The 22,462-nt window shown below is 51.3% G+C and overlaps 1 protein-coding gene across 3 annotated transcripts in view; it reads left to right on the forward strand.

Annotated features, from left to right (window-relative positions):
* The window catches only part of Kiaa1671 (KIAA1671 ortholog), a 139,300-nt gene extending 122,311 nt beyond the window's left edge, over nucleotides 1-16,989 (forward strand). For all 3 annotated transcript variants that reach the window (XM_041647011.1, XM_041647017.1, XM_041647025.1), the window contains 6 exons: nucleotides 4,990-5,236; nucleotides 6,898-7,081; nucleotides 8,535-8,653; nucleotides 9,230-9,372; nucleotides 11,169-11,251; nucleotides 12,879-16,989. In XM_041647011.1, the coding sequence (XP_041502945.1) occupies nucleotides 4,990-5,236; nucleotides 6,898-7,081; nucleotides 8,535-8,653; nucleotides 9,230-9,372; nucleotides 11,169-11,247 (772 nt within the window). In that variant the 3' untranslated portion in view covers nucleotides 11,248-11,251; nucleotides 12,879-16,989. The remainder of the gene's footprint in view (nucleotides 1-4,989; nucleotides 5,237-6,897; nucleotides 7,082-8,534; nucleotides 8,654-9,229; nucleotides 9,373-11,168; nucleotides 11,252-12,878) is intronic.
* Nucleotides 16,990-22,462: the final 5,473 nt, after the last annotated feature.

A 22,462-nucleotide genomic window follows, 5' to 3' on the forward strand; every position in this document is an offset into this window, starting at 1 on the left:
TGAGAATCCATCTTCATGGCGGAAGTATTGACAGGAACCTTGTTTATTGCTACAACTCTGTGGAATTTCTAGGTTCATACCACTACCAGAAAGCATGCCACTGGTTGCTCACAAACACCCTTTAAGTCTTTGGTGACAGAGCCTCTTAAAGAGTTGTCGTACAGTTTTTGCTGCTAACACTTAGTCAGGAAGCCTTTCTTAAAGGAGCTGAGCCTCTGCTTGCCACCAGCAAACAGAGCCGACCAGAGGTAGACTGTTACCAAGAAGCTGCATTTGACTCTGCTCTTGTCTGTCTGTCTGTCTAGAATCCTTTTTCTTTTAAGTTTTCTCAGGCTTTATGTGGAAATTCTTGCCAAACATTTGGGTGCCATTTGTAGAGCGAAGTTTCTGTCCCTTCCAGTCCCAAAGAAACACACAGAGGCTTATATTAATTATAAACTGTTTGGCCTACTAGTTCATGACTATTACTAATTTGCTCTTTAACCCATAATTATTTTCTATGTTTAGCCATATGGCTTGGTACCTTTTCTCAGTAAGGTATTCTCATCTTGCTTCCTCTGGTTCTGGATGGTGACTTACTCTCTGCCTTTCCACTTCCCAGAATTCTCTTAGTCTGGTCGCCCCACTTATACTTCCTGCCTGGCTTCTGGCCAATCAGTGTTTTATTAAACTAATTATACTGTACAAAAGCATTATCCCACAGAAGTTAGAGCTTCTGTTGCTGTGATGAACACCGTGAACTAAAACAGCTTGGAGGAAAGGGTTAATTCATCTTCCACTTCCATATCGCTGTCCATCACTGCAGGAAGTCAGGACAGCTCAGAGCAGGAACCTGGAGGCAGGAGCTGATGCAGAGGTCATGGAAGGTGCTGCTTACTGGCTTGTTCCTCATGGCTTGCTCAACCTGCTTTCTCATAAAACCCAGGACCATCTGCCCAGGAATAGCTCCACCCACAATGGACTAGGCCCTCCCCCATCAATCACTAATTAAGAAAATGCCCTATAGGCTTTCCTGCAGCCTGATCTTTTGGAGGCATTTTCTTAATTGAGACTCCCTCCCCTCAGATGACTATGGCTTGTGTCAAATTGACATAAAACTATTCAGCACAGAATCTATGTGGCTGGTGCAGAAAGTTCTGTATTTTAAGAAACTGTAATAGAAGAAGCAATTGTTGTATAAAGGGCATTAAGTAGAAAGCCACAAAAAGATGGAAAAAAGGTAGCCTGGACATAGCCAGGAGCCTGCAGGGACAGGCAGACCCTCAGGGACAGACATACAGACATCCACAATGTGACAGGGTGACTCACAGAGACAGACTGAGTAAACACTAATACCCTTGTAAACAGGAGCCAGAGGCAGACCAATGGTGCAGGTGATGGTCTGGGTACCTTGTGGTGACAATATTCCCAGGCTTGTCAAACCTGAGGTTCTCCACTTGTATCCGAGTCAACTTCACACGGGTCTTAAAACGTCTGTAGATGACTATGTCATATCACACTGTCAAAGCCTGGTCTCCACCCGTGAGACACAGGGTGGCTGCACAGCACTGTGGTGTGTTACTGGGGTTAGCTTTTGTGCCTTGTGGGATTTTCTACCGTGAAAGCCTGCTGAAGACAGACAGACAGCAGCCCTGGGTTCCACTCCAAGCCCAGACAATAACAGCTACTACCCAAAGAACCTTTCGGCCCCAGCACAGGTCACACCTGCATTTGTGCTTCTGTGTCTCTCTCGATGCTTTCGGATATCTGTGTGTGTTTGTATCTGCCAGCACGCACTCCACAAACTGTTCCATAAGTAGCGTGAGCATGGATGTGGCTTGCAGGACCTTCTGCCTGGCTGGGAGGGAGCTCCTGGGGTAGCGGTTTAAAACTGCTGAACCCACCCCTTCCTCTGGGGAGCAGGTTGGATAAGATGGACCTCCCCATCGGGCACCTTCTTCCTCCATAGAAAAGGTCGGTGCTCTTCATCTGCTGCAGGCTCAGTTCATGCCTGACTGACAAGTCCTGTGATCTATGGACATCATGCAAGACTGGGAAACTGAGGCTCACAGAGAAGCAGGGACCTGAATAAAGAACGTGTATATCAGTAGCTGAACTGGGCTTAAACCCGGGCCCCATCTCTCCCACTGCTGGGGGCTCTCACTGCTCCTCTGGGTCACTGCTTGGGGTGCTGACTGCCCCACTGTGTCACTGCTGGTGGTGCTGACCGCTCCACTGGGTCACTGCTGGGAGTGCTAACCGCCCCACTGGGTCACTGTTGGGGGTGCTGACCACCCCACTGGGTCACTGCTGGGGTTGCTGACCGCTCCATTGGGTCACTGCTGGGGGTGCTGACCGCTCTGCTGGGTCACTGCTGGGAGTACTGATTGCTCCGCTGGGTCAGTGCTGGGGTGCTGACCGCTCTGCTGAGTCAGTGCTGGGGGTGCTGACCGCTCTGCTGGGTCACTGCTGGGGGTACTCACTGCGCCACTGGATCACACTGTCTGAGATGCTCTGAATTAAAGCTGGATTAAAACTGGTTGAGAGAAGAAATGGAACCAACCTGTAGGACTCGCCCCCATCTCTATAACTCCTCTCTGCTAACCTGTGACTTATGTGTGTAGTGAGCTTCCTTAAGTGTTTGGTTGGAAGTGCCCCTGCAGGAACACCCAACTGTCTGGTGATCTGTGCTGGAACTTGTTCCTGTCCCCTAAAGGGCCCTGAGCCCTGTCCCCCAGCTTCTGTCTCAAGACTTCTAATACCTTGGTGCTGCCAATGCTGTGCTCCCCCTGCTGTCCTCCAAAGGAACTGCAGCCTCTGGGACCAGGCTCTCTTGCCTTGGACAGCGGTGCCCCCTGCTGCCAGAGGGTTTCTCTTCCCTCTTCTCTGGGTTTGTGTCTTCCCATTCAAGTCCTTACACCTCAACCTTAAAAACCTCTTGGAGCTGGGAAACACGTGATAAGATGCTGGGGCTCAGGACTGACAGTGAGGGAGCGAGTGAGTGAGTGGATAACTGAGCGAGTGGGTGACTGGCTGAGTGAGTGGATAACTGAGCGAGTGGGTGACTGGCTGAGTGTGTAAGTGAGTAAGTGAGCGAGTGGGTGACTGGCTGAGTGAGTGGATAACTGAGCGAGTGGGTGACTGGCTGAGTGTGTAAGTGAGTAAGTGAGCGAGTGGGTGACTGGCTGAGTGTGTAAGTGAGTAAGTGAGCGAGTGGGTGACTGGCTGAGTGTGTAAGTGAGTGAGTGAGCGAGTGGGTGACTGACTGAGCGTGTAAGTGAGTGAGTGAGCGAGTGGGTGACTGAGCGTGTAAGTGAGTGAGTGAGCGAGTGGGTGACTGGCTGGCTATCTAGCTGACTGACTGACTGACTGGCTGACTGACTGACTGGCTGGCTGGCTGGCTGGCTGGCTGACTGACTGACTGACTGACTGACTGACTGACTGACTGACTGTCTGGCTGGCTGGCTGGGTGACTGACTGACTGACTGACTGGCTGGCTGGCTGGCTGGGTGACTGACTGACTGGCTGACTGACTGACTGGCTGGCTGACTGACTGACTGACTGACTGACTGACTGACTGGCTGGCTGGCTGGGTGACTGGCTGACTGACTGACTGACTGACTGACTGGCTGGCTGGCTGGCTGGCTGGGTGACTGACTGACTGACTGACTGACTGACTGGCTGGCTGGCTGGGTGACTGACTGACTGACTGACTGACTGACTGGCTGACTGACTGACTGACTGACTGACTTACTGACTGACTGACTGACTGGCTGGCTGACTGGCTGGCTGGGTGACTGACTGAATGGCTGACTGACTGGCTGACTGACTGACTGACTGGCTGACTGGCTGGCTGGGTGACTGACTGACTGGCTGGCTGACTGACTGACTGACTGACTGACTGGCTGACTGATTGGCTGACTGACTGACTGGCTGACTGACTGGCTGGCTGGCTGACTGATTGGCTGACTGACTGACTGACTGGCTGGCTGGCTGACTGGCTGGCTGGGTGACTGACTGACTGGCTGACTGACTGGCTGACTGACTGACTGGCTGGCTGGCTGACTGATTGGCTGACTGACTGACTGACTGACTGGCTGACTGACTGACTGGCTGACTGACTGGCTGGCTGGCTGGCTGGTTGGCTGGGTGACTGACTGACTGACTGGCTGACTGGCTGACTGACTGACTGACTGACTGACTGACTGACTGACTTGCTGACTGACTGATTGGCTGATTGACTGACTGACTGGCTGGGTAACTGGCTGACTGACTGGCTGATTGGCTGACTGACTGGCTGGTTGACTGACTGACTGGCTGGTTGACTGACTGACTGGCTGAGTGAGTGAGGCAGCCATTGGTTGAAGCAGGAGGGCTGAGACCCAGTCTTCTCTGCTGATTATTAGGGACCCTAGGACCCCCTTGCCTTTGTCCAATAGAAACATAGCATGAGCTATCCCCATGAGATCCACATGACTTCAGATGTTGTGCAGGTCCCCAAAGGAGTACACAGATGTAGGTGATGTGTGTTCTGTCTTTACAACACTTCTGTGGTCAGTGTTAGAAGTGAACTGACAATTCCCAACAAGCCCAACTGCCTGCCTTCTCTGCATGGAAGGACCTGTGTTCTGAGGCCTCTGACCCGACCCTCTTCTTGTCAGAGCCTTGGTGGTTTACCACACACCTCCCCACTGCTCGTTTGCCTCTCATTTTTATTTTGTTTTATTTATCTTTCTTTATTGGGCACAGGTAGTTGCTTACACAGCCCAGGTTGGTCTCCAACCCCTGACTCTCCTGCTTCTACCTTCTTCCACGGAGATTCCAGGTGTGCCGCCATCACTCCTGGTTTTGCTCTTGGCTCTCTTTGTCACCTGGCCACTGTTGCCGGGAGGAAGACCCTTGTTGTCCCCTGAGTGTGAACACTCTGAGCCATGTGTCCATGACCCCAGGTTTGGGATTGAGTGTCCTAGGCCCCTCTGTGAGTGCTGTTGTTTCCTGCCTTTCGTGCAGTTTTGGCCCCGAGTCCCCGTCGTCCCCGGACAGCAGTGCTGCATCTGCGGGGAAGCAGCCACCAAGTAGCCACTTGTCCTCGTACACGGAGTCCACATCAGTGGAGCAGCATGACAGCTCCAGGGACCGGCGCAGCTCCAGCGTGGACCGTTCCAGTTCTGAGCTGGAGTCCACAGATGGCCCAGAGGGGCCACCCCCATCAGACGCTTGCCCAGCAGAAAGAGAGGACGATTTTTCCTTCATCCATGTAAGCTGAAGCTGGGGGAGGTGGCTGGGACGGAACAGCCGTTTCTTATTAAAAGGAAGCATGGCCTATGCAGGATCACCACCCCAGCAGGGTGGGCACATTATGCCAAGGACCCCTGTGGTGGGCATGGGACACAGCCTTAGACAAGTACCTTCCTTTAGCATAGTATTGCCCCATCCTAGCTGTGTGTCTTGGGGCAGATGTCCTCATCTCTCTGATCCTCAGCTTCCTTACTCAGTAGTGATGAGCACATCCAGCTCCATGGCCTCACAGGTGATCACAGATGTCCAAGGCACATCTTGTCATGAGTTCTTCCGGGTCAGCCGGGGCCTGTCTAGAGCAAGCACAGAGAATAGCCTCTTCGGGCTCTCGCTCAGCAGAGCCTGGGCACCAGGCATGAAGGGCTCTCTGTGACAGCTGTTCCAGGCACAGGTTCCCTCCTCCAGAACTGAGCTTGCCTGGGTTCCACACGCAGCCACCCCTCAGGTGCCCACTATCCGGAGCCGTGGTACCCTGCTGCAGAAGCCCTAGTCTCCAAGGATAGGAACCGTCATTATAGGCTGCAAGAGCCCCTCACTCCTGACCAGGCGCCTCACCTACTCCTGGGTAGTTGATGCTCCAGGTGCCCCGAGTGGCTCTAATGAGCGCCCAGGGGACCCACAGCCAAGGTCTTCCCTCTGGCATCTCTAGATAAGAGGAGAGACAGCAAGACCAGGGTGAGCCCTCAAGGACACTGCCATATGAACAGGCACTGGCGCCCATCTCTGGGTGTTGTAAGGAGCTCAGTGGGTGATGAGATCCCATTCACTCAGCAGCCATGCACTGAAGTCTCACTGTGGCCGAGCTTGCTGCAGCTCATGTGTGCATGTGATGTGTGTCATATGACACAGATGACACTGGACATTCCTTCTTGAACTCTGAGCACTTCCTCCTAGAATCCATCCTAAGCAACAGTGGCAGGCGGCACCAACTGCCCTGGGTCCCTGGTAGCTGCCCCATCCCATGCACATAATAATAACCAATGGCAGCATTCCCTGCCTGCCTTTTGGAGTAGCAAGTTGGCATGGTTGCTGATTCTGTCCAAATGCTGGCCCTAAGTATGGGGTGAACTGAGGTTTATGTGGTTTGCCACCATGACTTGGGTATCCTGTGGGGACCATTTGGAGGCTGATCAGAGAGATGTCCCAGGGTAGCCCTGTGGACATGGAAGTGCCCCTCTTTATTGGTGCTTTGTAGGTGGTCCCTCCCCTCTCACCTGCACTCAGGATTATCGGGGGGGGGGGTCACAGTGAGTACCTCTTGGCTCAGGGACTCCATGAAAATGGTTGTCATAAAGACGCAGAGAGATTTACTCAGCAGGTCATTCAACATCCAGAACATAGGCCTGGACTGAGCTCCTGGTCCTTCCTTTACTCTGTGTGATGTTACAGTCTATACTTGTTCCCATGCCTGTGTGTCCAGTGCTATTCTTGGGCACTGCCTGCATGCTCTCCATGGGGACGTTGAGGCTTATGGCATCAAGGGTGTCTTTAGAGCACGGCACACCAGCCCGTGCACCCCTGAGAACACCTTGTGTATGAGCAAGGCTGCACACGGTCTGTGGACGGTGCCTCCCACTGATGGTTTCCTTCCTTCCCACCTTCTCCTCGTCACCCCCAAAGCAAACTTCAGTCCTCGACTCAAGTGCGCTGAAGACCCGGGTGCAGCTGAGTAAACGAAGCCGTCGCCGGGCTCCCATCTCCCACTCCCTCCGGCGCAGTCAGTTCAGCGAGTCAGAGAGCCGGTCTCCTTGGTCTCCTTTGGAAGAGGAGTCACACAGCACATGGATGTTCAAAGACTCAACAGGTATGCCCCCACCTTCCACTTGGCCTGCATACCGCTCTGGGCAGGAAGGCCTCAGGTTAAACCCTGGGATGAATGGCCCGACCTTGGAGGGTTTGTGACATTGGGACACAACGACCCATGAAGTCGTGGTTTCTTTGTTCTGTGAAACTTGTGTTCTGAATCCATGTCTGGCAGTGCCTGTCTGTAGTCCTAGCAGTTCAGGGACAGAAGCAGCACGATCTTCACAGTGCAAAGCCAGCCTGGTGGTCTACAGAGTGAGTTCTAGGCCAGCTGTGACTATATGATGTGACCCTCTTTAAAACAAACAAAGAACCAGGCGTGGTGGTGCACATCTTTAATACCAGCACATGGAAGCAGAGGCTGGAGATCTTTGAGTTTGGGGCCAGCCTGGTCTATAGGGCAGAGAGTAGCATGACCAAATGTGGCCTCTGACCAGATGCCTAAACCAATGCTTGGGTCATTGCTTCTCATGGTCCACTGTGCTAGTGAACAAAAGTTAGGTTTCTGTTGAGGGCTGGGGAGATGTGTAAAGTGCTTGCTTCACAGGTTCCAAGACCCGCATTCAAATCCTCAGCCCCCCCCCCCCCCCCCGTACTCCTGTCACCCAGCCTTGAGTAAGCAGAGGCCAAAGGATTGTTGCGGGTTGCTGGCCAGCTCTCTAACTGAATTGGTGAACTCCAGGTCCAGGGAGAGATTCTGCCTCAGAAAATGAAGTGAGATTGATGTATATGCCCAGCACCAACCTCTGACCTCCATGTGCGTGCACACGCACACAGGTCCCCCCACACGGGTACATACAGTGAACACATGTACCTGTATACAGAGCCAACCAGTAATAAATAGGTCAGTAAGTGTCTGCAGAGCCAGAACTGTGCTAAGCCACCTGGAGCAATGCCGTCCACCATACATACAGACAGAAACACAGATTCCTTCACAGGGGCCTGGCAGCAGAACCTGTGACTTCCATAGCCCCGACCACATGGCCGGCAGATATGAAAGACTGGGGCTGACCTTTCTGAGCATGCCCATGTCCACCTGAGCCTAGGGCTCCAGAGTACATGCTGTACCCCACCAATGTCCAGTTCTTGGGAAGCCAGAAATTCTTTATCGCTACCCATCACCAGGAAGTCTCTGGCACAGCCCCTGACTTGGGCAGTGTCTTGAAGAGACCCTGAAGCATTCCACATTGCTCCCTGTTGGTGGGACATGTCTCTGCTGCTTGTTCTGCCTCTGCCAAGAATGTCCTATTTTTCCTCCGAAGTGGCAGGAGCCCAGGGGCCTGCCTATGCCTGAGAAGAGGCGGTCTGCTCATGACCACTGTTTCCAGGCAGGTGGCAGTGTCTGAAGAACAGGGAGTGGGAAGCTTCTGCCAAGTACAGATGGACCAGGGGTGCCCTGTCCTTGTGCAGGGCTGTGAGGAACCACCAATGACTCAGAGTCTGTCTCTTAATAGAAGAGAAGTCACCCAGGAGGGATGAGTCGGATGAGGAGCCGCCCAAGGTGGAGAGGACCCCTGTCAGCCATTCGCAGAGGATGCCCATGTTCCCAGGCATGGACCCAGCTGTGCTGAAGGTACTGAGAGCAGACCGCTGAGTGAACCCCACTTCTGTCCATCCCTCATGACCCAACTAATGCCTTTTCTTCTCATTTTTCTCATTTTGCCCATCCATGATTTAATCTCCCTCCTCCCTTCCCCATCTATCGATCATTTTCAATCAGCCTCCCCCTCCCTTTCCTCATGCCCCCTTCCGTTGCACGTCTGTTTAACATCCTCCTGCCTGCATCTGCCATCTGATTGCTGGGATGACAGGAATGTGACGCTGCCTAGCTTCTCCCAGAGAAATTCCGTTCATACTGTCTTAAGTAGCCCCTTTCCAGCCTGGTCCCCAAACTCAGGGAACAGTCGCCCCTGCCTCTTGCTTGTGGGACCCCAATGTTGCAGGCTTCATGCCACTAGATGCAGGGGTGAATTTGCTCTAGCCTCCCCTTGGGCGAGGCTCTGGACTTCTCAGTCCCCATACTTCCTGCCTTGGTCACTCTGTAGCTCAGGATACCTGGTGCTTTGTGAGATGTCACCTTGGGAGTGCTATCAGATGGGGCTTGTCCCCAGACAGAAGACAACTACACTGGACCCTCCTCTCTCCCCAGGCTCAGCTGCACAAGAGACCAGAAGTGGACAGTCCTGGCGAGTCCCTCAGCTGGGTGCCCCAGCCCAAGACCTCTAGGTCACCCTTCCAGCCTGGGATGCTAGGCAGTCGGGTGTTGCCTTCCAGCACAGAGAAAGATGAGAGGTGAGGACGGGGACAAGATGCTTCCGAGTGCTGTGTGCAGGTTTCCCTGTGGGTGTGCTCTGTACTCTCTCAGCTACGGCTGCAGACCCAGGGGAGACAGCAGGAATCTCAAAGCCCCCCTACGCCCTCCTCTCCCACCTGACCCAGAACTCCAGGCTGTGTTTCCAGGAAGCCCTGCAGATAAAAGGAAACTGGGGCATCTTGGGACAATTGGGAGGCCTAACTGGTCAGCTGCCTTTCATGGAGGGGGCAGCTGCTCCACCCCAGTCACGTTGATTCTATACATGGACAAGACCTGAGCAGCCCCAACTTCAGCTCCAGGCCATGAAATGCTGTGAGCTGAAAAAAACCATGTGACCACTCCATGCCTCACCTTCTTCTTCTGTGAAATTGGTTTGGTAACCCCACAACCTACTGGGGTGGTCATGGAAATGAGAAACCCGTTCTTTGACCTGGTCCATAAGAGTCTCATAATGGAAGGTGCTTTATGCTGAGAAGTTAGGGCATAAATTCAGGACTCGTGATATAGGGGTGTGGAAAAATCCTGCTGCGGTAGAGTTAAAGTGAGCAGACTGCAACCCACAGGCTAGTTCTGGCCCACTGTCTGCTCTAGTCAATAAAGGTTTATTGTCCCCTAGCCATGGCTATTCTTTTATGTATTGTCTATGGCTGTTACTATGTTAAATTTCAGGCAGCCTGTAGCTCATAGCTGGACACATTTGCTCCCTGACTCTGTGCTCCCTGTAGATAGGAGGGGCTCTCAGCACATATCCGAGGAGGAGGGCACCCAGAAGGCCTCCAGGAGATGTACTTTTCCTGAGTCTCGATTAGATGGGCCTCACGGTATGAGAGACTTCCAGGTGATGGCTATACTGTGCAGAGCCCCAGGAACACATGACCAAGGCACACAGAGGAACTTGTGAGGAGAAAGACTCAGTCAGAGTGGGGGCAGGCTTTTGCTGAGGTGCGCTCACTGTCCAGAATGAAGGGGTTGGTCCTAGAGGCATCTGTAGACCTGGACCTGGACATCTTTCTCCACCATCAGGCAAGGCTGGGCTGAAATCTGGGGAGCCTGGGCATTCTGCCTCTATTTCAAGGCTAGAGGACAGATCACCCTGATGAAGGAGGTCTGCCTCCACACTTCCAAATCACCCCATCCCTTAGCCTTTATCCCCAACTAGGTCACCAACTTCCCTAAGCCCTCCCTAAATCAGGAACTCTCTCTGTGGGATGGTAAAATAATTCAGCTACACACACACACACACACACACACACACACACACACAGAGAGAGAGAGAGAGAGAGAGAGAGAGAGAGAGACAGACAGACAGACAGACAGAGAGACAGAGAGACAGAGACAGACAGACAGAGACAGACAGACACACTCACACATAGAGGCAAGGGGATCACTGCACATGGCTGTGGGATCCAAAGACCAAGGAGGAGATGCAGATCAATGCAGACAGAGGCAGGCAGCTACTGACCCAATTGTAGAGCCTTCCCTCTCTCTGGGCAGTCATGGTTTCTCTGTTTCATATTTTTCTATTTAGGCTTCAGCTCATGGAGAGAGGCCCATGTATAGTATGAGCCATGATCTGCTTGACTCAAAGGCCACTGAATCTCGTGGCTCTGCATAGGTCTGCATAGATCTCATCCAGAAACATTTATAGAAATATCTAGAATCGTATCTGATCAGATGTCAACATGGCGAATGGAGGGCTGGGGGCCATGTCACCCTGCCTTCGAGGAACCAGGGTGTGGTTCTCACTCCACTCGCTCTGGCTTTATGGTTTCAGGTCAGAGGAGTCCTCCCCCCAGTGGTTAAAGGATCTTAAATCCAAGAAGAGGCAGAGCCTGTATGACAATCAAGCTTGACCAGGTAGGACCCTGGGATGGCTTCGGGAGGGAGGTGGTCACACAAAGGTGAGTGTTCTGGTAAAGAGACTGTCAAAGGGTGTCAAGTAACTAGAGTTCTGACCTCATGCCCTTGACCTTCTTGCTGCCCTCAAAGCCCTTGGGAAAGGTGGGAACATCAAAGGCCAGCTTAGCTAGACAAGTTTCAAAGTCTTGCATAAGGAAGTTTATTTCGAGACCGTATATAGTCAGCCCCTTGGCATCCACCTGAGATCCATTCAAAGGTTCTGAGGCACCAAGATCTGAGGACCCTAAAGTGAGGGGTGCAAAACGTCTGTGGTCTGTATAGAACCCCCCACATCCTCCTGTGCACTTAAGTCATATTTATTGCTGTGTAAGCACATGGTGTATGGGAGCACGTGACTCTGTAGAGTCAGTTCTCTGTCCACATACATGTGGGACCCAGGGGTTGAACTCAGGTCTCCAGGCTTGCACAGCAAGCCCTTTGCCTTCTGGGCCATCTCGTTGGCCCTTTAAGTCACCCAGATGACTTCTAACACCTCACACATTGTGTACCAGCTGTGTTGTCTGTCTTGCTGTTGCCTAGGCAATGCTGACACATCTACACATGCTCAGTAGAGGTGTATCATCATCGTGGGGTTGGCTGATGGTGTGGATTGGGGATGGCACAGACAGGTAGGGCTAAGTTTATTTAGAAGCCATATACTCAGATTACTGTGTGCTCTACACACAGTAGGTCTTCGCCTACGGGGATCAGGGTTTCCCAGCCTGCCTGAAAACATAAGAGATGGATGGAGTGCCACCTGCGCCGCAGCAGAGAGAGTGGGCTGTATGATGCAGAAGCTGGCTTGGGTGTGGCCACCTCCTGAATTACAAAACCCAAAACCTGGCCTGAGTGGACAGGGTACTGTTTGGAGTCTGCAGGATCACCTTGTTGGTCTGTTTTGGGGTGTGTTTTTTTTCGGGGGAAACACCCTGGAGCTCAGAGTCTTATGCTAGGCCAGTGCCCTGGATCTTCATGGGCTTCCTTGCTCCAGCACTGTGTTGAACCCTAGATAAGACTAGACATTCACAGCAGACTGTGAAGTTTCAAATATGTATACAGCATGTGTCCCATAATTACAGGTATGGATGGACATGTGTATATATCATAAATCCAAAGGATGAAAAAGAATCTCAAGCAAGTCTGCCCAGGGCAGTGGAGGGTTCAGGGCCTTGTGCTGACATGGAGTTTGGCAAACGTGTAGGCACAGGGTAATGCTCTGGTCCCCATGTGCCCTGCGCTTATGACCCATCACCCCGAACAGTTCTTGCTTCATGGCGAGTGTCCAGAGCCCTCTGTAGTGATTTTGAAATCTATGGTACAATCTCTAGCAACACACTGAGGAAGTTAAGGCTCAGAGTTGATGTCGCAACTGGCTCATTGCAGCTGGTCAGGATCCCTGCCCCGTTGTTCACTTTGCCCATTCCCAACTCCCTCCACATCCTTCCTGGGCAGTGTTGACATGCAGGAGGTGGAACCCAGGGCTTCGTGAGCTATCGGGGTACGCCTGAACCCCAGCATAGGATGGAAGGCCTGATGGTGGAAACTGCCAAATGCTCTCCTAAAAAGGGCTATCATTTCTCTGCAGACAGGACATCACTTCACCCACAAACTCAAGCCTTAACCGCCAGACGTCAGAACCCGAGGCCAAGCCACCTGCTCCTCCCTGGCCACACTCATGTGCCTGGGCCTTTCCACCCTGAAGATACTGTGCTGAGCCACATCTGGGTCCCCACAGGAAGGTCCTGCCCCAGGACTTGCTCCAGTCCCCAGAAGGATCTTCAGTTCTCCTTGCAGAAGTGGATTGGCCTTTGGTGTGACAGTTGGCTTTCCTGCCCTCTGCATACACCTCACAGTACTCCCTCGGCTGGAAAAGAGACTCTGGCTCTTCCTCAGGCAGCCCGTCTGGAAGGACTTGGACACGGAAGCTTGAACGGCTCTCAGATGGCCAGGGAATTGTCCACGCATCGCACTGGTGTCTCCCAGGCTTTGCTTTTTTGTTTTATTTTCTTTTTGACAGGCTCTTCTTTCCCCACTTAGATCCCATATTCATACTTATAAGCACACTTATCCTTCCTGTGGGGCTGTGTGCACAGTAGGCCTGTGTCTCACTACTTTCATGTCTGCTTTAGAGGGGGATAAAGCAATAATTCAGCCAATTTTCTTAGAAACCTGACATGGGCATTGACAGACAGCAGGAAGGGATGAACAGTGTCCAGTTGCCTCAGGTTACCTGATCCCTGTCCTAGCTATGAAAACTTGTGAGTTTTACCATTGTCCACGTCTAGGCTGCTCTGCTGTCTGTGGGGTAGCCTTTGCCCCTCAGTCCCAAGTGTTATGAACCTCAGTCTGAATGGTCAGTGCCTTGGCCACTCACATACCAGACCTGCTCTGGGTGTCTATTTTTTTCCCCATCTTTTCTGAACACCCGTGTCCTGCTGGAGTGAAGACCCGACTAACTCAGCTTAGAACAGATGTGGCCCCACCCTGCCCCCCCGCGACCCACCTGGCCGAAGTCCATCTGCATCTTGATCTAACGGGAAGGTTCCTGTAGTGGGAGTCTCAGGCCAGATGCTGGGCCAAGAGGTCTAAGATGTTTTCCTTCGCATTCTGCTAGCTGAATGCTCACCCCTCGGAGTCTCAAACCCTCTTCTGTACTCTGGACACCCGCTCTGTCATGTTTCCTTTTGTAAGTCCTCAAGAGGACTTCAGGAGCCCCAGCACCAGTGGTCACCCCTAACATGCCAAGCCGGCTGCCCACTGTGCCGGCAGCTTCCAGAGACCTTTTCCCAACCTTGCCTTGGTGACATTCCAGGCACTTCCAAGGTGGTCCTTGGCTATGGAGGGCCCTGGGTCTGTGTTCTGACAGATACCTGCCTGGCACGTGTGCCCACCACTGCCCTGACCTCCCCGGTGGCAAAAGTTGGTCTCTGTAAATCCGTTACTTGCAGATGATATTGAGACCTGCCTCTCTGTCTTCCCGCCTCCGCTCCTCTGTCATTATCCTCTCTGCCTGTTTTCCCTTTGGAAGGGTGTGGTGGGAAAGGGTGGCTGTATTTGGTATCACTAGGTTAGGACAGTCACCTGTGCCTGGGGGCTGAGGTGTCAGCATCCAGAAGACTGCAGGCCCCACCCACACCCCACCCTGTGGTCTGGCCACCAATGAGAGCAGAATGTTAGCACTTCACTGCTTTCCCGTTCTTCCCTGACTAGTGGTAGGGGTATCCATCCTCTGAAATCATTTGGGGTTCTGTCTCCCTGCAGACTCTTTCATACTTCCTGTTTTCTGTTGTGTTATGATTTTAGATCCATTTTGTATGCTGCAGCACTTTTGACCCAGCAGTGGCTTGCCAGGGACTCCTTTTTAAACACAGTGGCAGGGCTGAGGATGTGTGTGGCTCAGTGGGTGGAGTATGTGCCTAACACGCGGGAGGTACCACATAAATCAAGTGTGGTGTGCACACCAGTGATTCTAGCACTTGGGTAAAAGCAGGAAGGCTGGTAGTTCAAGGCCATCTTTGGCTAAGAAAGCTGGAGGCTAGCCTGGGCTGTAAAATCCACTCAAACAGAGCAATAACAAAAACCAAACGAACAAAACCACAAAGCAACAACCTTCTGCTCATGTTTCTAACTTCTCTCCACTGCTCTCTTTGTTCTGGGAGAAAGAAGCCATGGTGGCAGGAAGTGTCCTAAGTATTGAAAGACACAGTAGAATCAAAGAGAGCTCACCTTGCCTGTCCTTACCTAACCTTTCTTGTTTAATTGACAAGAAATCGATTTGATTCCACAGAAAGACTCACATACTGACAATCTCATTGGGTCAGGAGTGACCCCTCTGGTGTGGTGCAGTGTGCAGAGGCCCATGCTCAGACCCTTGACCGAGCTGAGCAAGTGGTTCATTTAGCCCCCTCTTCTAAACCAGGCAAAGACTCTGGGAGACAGGTGGTGTGCTGTATGCTTACTCCTTGGGCTTCTCAGGACCCTCTGTTTAAAGGAATCTAATATGCCTGAAGTGGTGCAGTTCAGACACTCTGGTCTCCCCACCCCCTCTTCTGGGAACCGGCTGTCTGCAGAGTTCCACATATGCCACATCTGACCCCTCTTTGCCCATCATTGTTTTGCCATCTGGCCTTTGGATACCTGCTCCCATAGATAGGCGTTTTCCTACATAGTCTCTGGGCTTGTCCTTTGAAATCATACAGCACCAACTGTGGGCAGTCCTCGGCCCAGCAGAGAAGCCAGGTGGTCCAAGGAGCTTAGTGTAAAATTTATCTGATGGCCTCAGGTTTGGCAGGATGCAGGGACCATCAGAGGGGTTTGTATTGTAGGGAAGTGAGCAAGGTTTCTGTCTAGATGTACGTTTTCCTCCTACAGTAAAATCCCCTCTAGAAACAGGCCCAGGCCTTCAACCTTAGCTGCTGAGCAGAGATTGGAAAAATCCCAGAGTGGTTTTCCTGAGGGAAACCTGGCCAATCCTGGGATGTTTGTGTGGTGGTGGTGGGGGTAAGGGCTGCTCTGTCAATCCTGGCTTTAAGATGGTTCGTTCTGGTGCCCAGAGACACCCCTAGATCTAGGCTTGATTGAAACGTGAGAAGCCACGCCCACCCATGTTAATATTATGGTTCTGGCAAGTCATTGGGGCAACAGAGATGGTGTGCCCTCCCAGTGTGCCTTTGTCCCACCACGTGTTGACAGGAAGCAGATCTCCACATTGCTGGGGACTGGGGACAGTCTTGAGGTGGAGGGAGCTGCAGGAGACTAACAGGGTCCGCTCCATACCTCTGAGTTTGCCTTGGCCTCAAGCCCCTCAGTGAGAGAGGACACCACTGACATTTTAGGAATGTCACGTTCCAGAAGCCTGAAGCCATATCAGGAGTTAGCAGGCAGGAGGAAAGGTTTTAGTTGTCTCTGTCCCGTAACCCCTATCACACCCTGGAGTACCCTTTTATGAGGACCCTTCACAGCCTGCATCCTTCACTGTCCAAGAGTCTCCTTAAACTGTTAATGTCACCAGTGCTGTGACAATCCCTGGCAACACTGAGCCAGCTAGAATCTCTCCTATCCTCTAGAGGACAATCCATGCTTTTTAATGTTCTTGTCCCGTGTCGCCTTACAGATCTTGTTGTATGGGGCTCACAAAGATCATATATTGATATGCAGAAGGTGTTTGTACCAAGTGGTTTCTTACTCTGTTCTAGGATGATCATGGTCCTCAACATGCTTTGTATGCTGGGGTGGGAGAATGGAATTATATATGTGAATATAGGGTATATTTTCCTAACTGTTCTTCTGGGTCCTGCCTGGGATATTGTGACATGATCGGTAAGGACTCGCAAGACACACGTCCTGTCTGTGGCATTCTGACAGCTGCCTTACCAATCCACAAGCTGGAGGACTTTGGAATGACGGCGGACAGGACACTGTAGCCAGTCCCAGGAAGGACCTATCTGCGTGACTGAGAATTCATCTATAAAAACCTATATTTTTACTGTCAAAACAAAAGGGACTTCCCGGACTTCCCAGTGACCGGATGTCCCTGTGCTTTTCTATTTTGTCGCCGTAAGAGGTTTTCTGGTGCAGACAAGCGGTCAGGAATCCAGCTGACTGCACCAAATGGGGTGAACTCTGCATGTGCAAACGGGGCACACCCCGACTCCAGAAATAGTAAATAAAGCTCTCACAGCAGGTGTGCTGCTGAAGCCGTGTGTCCATGAGTGAGAGACGGGGCCTCCCGGGTTGATGGGTCTCCCACACACGCACTGGTTTTGTACTGAGCTGGGTTTAGGCAGCAGGAGGGAGCCCCAGACGGGTGGCCATCCATCATGGGAGACATGGAAATGAGACAATGACCACTGAGGCCCAAGAGAGTGGAATCCTTACCCTGCCTCCTTCCTATTGTAGCATCTCTTTGTGTTGGCTCTTCTTAGCAACGGAATGAGAGGTTGTGCTGGCAGCATTGGTGGCAAGAATTCCGGTGGGATGATAGCCGGGAGGTGGGGGTTGTCCCATAGAGACCTTCTGCAATGGTGGAAGCTCTCTTGGTTATTACAGGAGGTAGGTGAGTAGAGGCCAGGAATGCCAATCAACAGCCTACCCAATGATAGTCAATAACCTACCCAAGATGGCAAGTGCTAGTCTATCCAGGGAAGTTAATCAACAGCCTACTTAATGATGCCAGGGGTGGAATTGATAGCCAACCTAGATATGCAGCAACAACCTACCCAAGGATGTTAATAACTTAGTTGTTTGTTTCCTTTCTGCTGCTGCAATGAACCCTGTGCCCAAAAGGAACTTAAGGGAAGAAATGTCTATTTGACTAACGCTTCCACGTTACCAGCTTCAATTGAAGGATGCCAAGGCAGGAACTCGAGCAGGAATTTGAAGTAGAAACCATGGAGGGTGCTGTTTACTGGTTGGTTTTCAGGCTCATGGTCAGCCAGCAGGACCACCCGAGTAGGAAGTGGTGCCACCGACAGTGAGCCAGGCCCTCCTCCATAAATAATACCCAGGACAACTCCCTGTACAAGTGAACCAGGCCCTCCTACATAAAACAATACCCAAGACAGCTCCCTGCAGAGGAGAACCAGGCCCTCCTACATGAAATAATACAAAAGACAATTCCCTACAGAGGTGCTCATGGGCTATCCTGGACTGGACCATCCCTCAAATGAGACTCCCTTCTCAGATGGCTCTGTGTTGTCTCAAGCTGACAGTTAAGGGAATGAGGACACTACCTAGGACTGCTAATTGATAACGTATCTTGGAGGCTCATCAAGTCTCAGGAATACTACATTCGTGTTTCCTAGGGGACAGGATCGATAGAATGAATATATATTCAGAAGTCATTTATTAGGCTGACTTTCACAGTATGACCCAGGCAACCCAACATTAGGTGTCTTCACGCCAGAGAAACTGAGGATGGCTACAATCCACAAGGCTGGACACTTCAGAGAGGCGTGGCTGGAGCCGAAGACCTACAGGGTTACTAGAAAATCGCTGGTCTCCAGTGAGGAAAAGCAGCAGTGACAGAGAACAGCAAGCAGGCAAAGCAAAGGCTCGTCTTAGACACCATTCTGTCCAGGCAGCTCATTCTTAAGGTGGGTGTCCTAGTTTCATTTCTGTTACTTGGATAAAACACCCTGATGAGAAGCAGCTTGGTGAGAAAAGGTTTATTTGACTTACAGTTCTGAATCAGTCCATCAGTGGGAACGTCGTTACAATCCCAGGGTCAGTCCATCAGTGGGACATCCTTATAATCCCAGGGTCAGTCCATCAATGGGGACATCCTTATAATCCCAGGATCAGTGCATCAATGGGGACATCCTTATAATCCCAGGATCAGTCCATCAGTGGGACATCCTTATAATCCCAGGATCAGTGCATCAATGGGACATCCTTACAATCCCAGGGTCAGTTCATCAGTGGGACATCCTTATAATCCCAGGGTCAGTGCATTAATGGGGACATTCTTATAATCCCAGGGTCAGTCCATCAATGGGGACATCCTCATAATCCCACAGAGAGTCCATTAAGTGGGACATCAGAACTGACTGCTCACAGCCAAAGTCAAAAGCTGAGAGAGAGGTGCGTGTGTGTGTGCAGCTTTGTTTGCTCCTGCTCATCTGAGACTCTCATAATTTATGCAGTTCAGGACACCGTGCCTTGGAAATGGTGTGCCAAGAGACTGACCTGATCTATATAACCCCTCACAGGTGTCCAGAAACTGACCTGATCTATATAACCCTCACAGGTGTCCAGAGACTGACCTGATCTATATAACCCTCACAGGTGTGCCCAGAGCATGACCTGATGTACATAACCCTCACAGGTGTGCCCAGAGCATGACCTGATCTATATAACCCTCACAGGTGTCCAGAGACTGACCTGATCTATATAACCCTCACAGGTCTCCAGAGACTGACCTGATGTATATAACCCTCACAGATGTGCCCAGAGCATGACCTGATGTATATAACCCTCACAGGTGTCCAGAGACTGACCTGATCTATATAACCCTCACAGGTGTCCAGAGACTGACTTGATGTATATAACCCTCACAGGTGTCCAGAGACTGACCTGATCTATATAACCCCTCACAGGTGTCCAGAAACTGACCTGATCTATATAACCCTCACAGGTGTGCCCAGAGCATGACCTGATCTATATAACCCTCACAGGTGTCCAGAGACTGACCTGATCTATATAACCCTCACAGGTGTCCAGAGACTGACCTGATCTATATAATCCTCACGGGTGTCCAGAGATTGACCTGATCTATATAACCCTCACAGGTGTCCAAAGACTGACCTGATCTATATAACCCTCACAGGTGTCCAGAGACTGACCTGATCTATATAACCCTCACAGGTGTGCCGAGAGAATGACCTGATGTATATAACCCCTCATAGTTGTGCCCATCAATGACCTAAGCTAGGTAACCCTTTGCAGGTGCCTAGAGACTGACAATATTATCTCAAGGTCTGCCCAGAGGCTTGTTTTGTGGGTGGCTCTAGGTCCTGACTAGGTGACAGTCAATGCTCATAGATGCTTATCATGGCTTCCTCCCCTGTGGTAGAAAGTGGCCATTGGTGTGGGTTCTGGGGGACAGAATCCGGTGGCTGCTGGTCTCCACTGGCAGAGGACATCATGGAGCAGGAATGCGTGGCATTCTGAAACCGTCAGCCAAAATAAACTGCCCAGCCTCATTCTTTAGGGTACTTTGGTCACAGTGGCAGTAATAATGAATACATTCGTGCACAGGGCTGGGGAGATTGCTGAGTGCCCCATGGATAGCCGTGGTGGCCCCGTAAGCTCCCGTAACCTCAGTGGTGTTGGGAATGGAGATGGGAGTATTGCTGGGCCTGGCTGGCTGGGGACCTAGCTCCAGGCTCAGTGAGAGCCCCTGTCTCAAAGGCATAAGTCAGAGAGTATCACAGAAGCACACCAGACCCACTCAGCCACACACTCATGCATTAAAAACATCGTACAATACACACTCATATATTAAAAACATTGTACAATACACACTCATACATTAAAAACATCGTACAATACACACTCATACATTAAACATTGTACAATACACACTCATACATTAAAAACATCGTACAATACACACTTATACATTAAACATCGTACAATACACACTCATACATTAAAAACATCGTACAATACACACTCATACATTAAACATCGTACAATACACACTCATACGTTAAAAACATCGTACAATACACACTCATACATTAAACATCGTACAATACACACTCATACATTAAACATCGTACAATACACACTCATACATTAAACATCATATAATACACACTCATACATTAAACATTGTACAATACACACTCATACATTAAACATTGTACAATACACACTCATACATTAAAAAACCCAAATCAATTTGTAGCTATGACTGTGAGAACTCAGGGACTCACCCCAGTCATGGAATCCACAAAGTTTAGAGTTCAAGGGTCACTGACAACATCCTATGGATCCAGCAATCAGATCTGAGGCTGACTCAAGGATTTTAGCCTACAGAAAACAGCTCTGTGACCCTATGTAGCTGGCATGGCCTCTCTGAGCCCAGTTTCTTCATCATCTTTAATATGTCAATCAAAATTCCCCCTCAAAGATGTGGGGAAACAGATCATCATACCAAAAGCACCTTGCACACGGCTGGCGCTGTGGTTCATTCGTACATGCTACTCTCACGAGGAACATGTCTGCCCTGACGTCATAGCCTTGGAAACGGCTACATGGGTTTACAGTGGATTTGGAAAAGCAGTTGTGGTGATCTGAATTCAGTCCCCTTGCCCAGCACAAGGATCCAGGGATCCCCCGCTTCAAGACCTGGAGCCTGTCTGGGAATGTTGAGAACTCTAGTAGGAAAGAGGCATCGAGAAGCCAAAGGGGAATCGAGGCTCACTAGAGGGACTTGTGCTCCATGCCCCCTTTCTAGCCTGCAAAGCCTTCCACAAAGTCAGCAAAGACCGTGGGTCCCCAGGAAGTCATCAGAGTTGCGTCAGATGTGAGACTGGCCTTGGGGGCCTCCCCAGGCTTACTATTAGGGTGAAATGGCCCGGACAGGATCGGGTGGACAGGACGCTATCTCAGCAGGCCATGATGTGCTGGGCCAACAGAATACACCCATAAATAGGCCAGCCTTGGAGGCAGGCCAGTCTGGGGACAGCTGGTCCTGGAGGCAGGTTTGTTCCGGACTGGGTGAGGCTGGGGGATGTGCAGCATCGTGCAGGGTGTAACCTCGGGTCTCTGTGAGTGCACGTGGCTGGTGCTTGACTCATCTGAGGGTGGGGCTGACCTCCAGGACCCACGACTGCCTCTAAGCCTGGCTACAGATGGAGCTGGGGACCTGTAGTGTCTGCGTGTCTAAGCATGAGGCTGGATCCCAGCTGTGTGTGGGGGCTCAGAACCAGGCTTCCAAGGACTGGGTAGCTCCAAGAAAGGGAAGGTATAGTGGGGGCATTCCCACGAGGTGGGCTGAGCCCTGTGTCCACTGAGGCTAATTAAATGTGGAGCAAAGCTGCTGGGCACGATGGCCCTCACGCCACTGTGCCAGGACAGGTCATAAGGGAGGCAAAGGTGAGGGACAGCAGTATGTGCAGGACAGTATATGTGTGTGTGTGTCTGTACACCCATGCTGGTGTCTACAAAACCTGGGTTCCATGTTTCTGCACCCATAAGCTAAGAGAGATTGTCAGGGTCCACTATGCAAGTGCCTGGAACACAGCAAGCACTCAATAAGATTGTGGCGTGTGTAGCCAGCTTTATGCCCTAGAATGGTTTCACAGACCTAGCCTGTTTCACAACTGCTTGGTCTGTCTGTCTGTTTCTCCTGCCTGCTGTGGTCTGCTCTTCACGCTGGCTGTGGTGTCCAGTCTTGGGCAATGAGGCTTCAGAGAGCCCATGGAGATACCAAGCCCTGTGAAGGGGGCATTTGGGGGGAGGGTGCCGATCCAATCCAAGTGCTTTCTTCCTTGTGGCCTCAGTAAAGTGGTCTTGATTTTCTGAGCTCCTGAGACTCCCCAGTCTCACTAATTGGCTCAGATGCATGGCCCAAAGCAGGTACCTAGGGGGTGTTTGCTGAATGGCTGAATGAATGACTGTAGATCTTGATTCGTGGCTATGAGATGTGGGCAGCAAAGA

Source organism: Microtus oregoni, unplaced genomic scaffold, assembly GCF_018167655.1.
Source record: "Microtus oregoni isolate MIOR12 unplaced genomic scaffold, Mior012 000003F_ref0000135, whole genome shotgun sequence".
In the NCBI taxonomy this organism is placed as follows: domain Eukaryota; kingdom Metazoa; phylum Chordata; class Mammalia; order Rodentia; family Cricetidae; genus Microtus; species Microtus oregoni.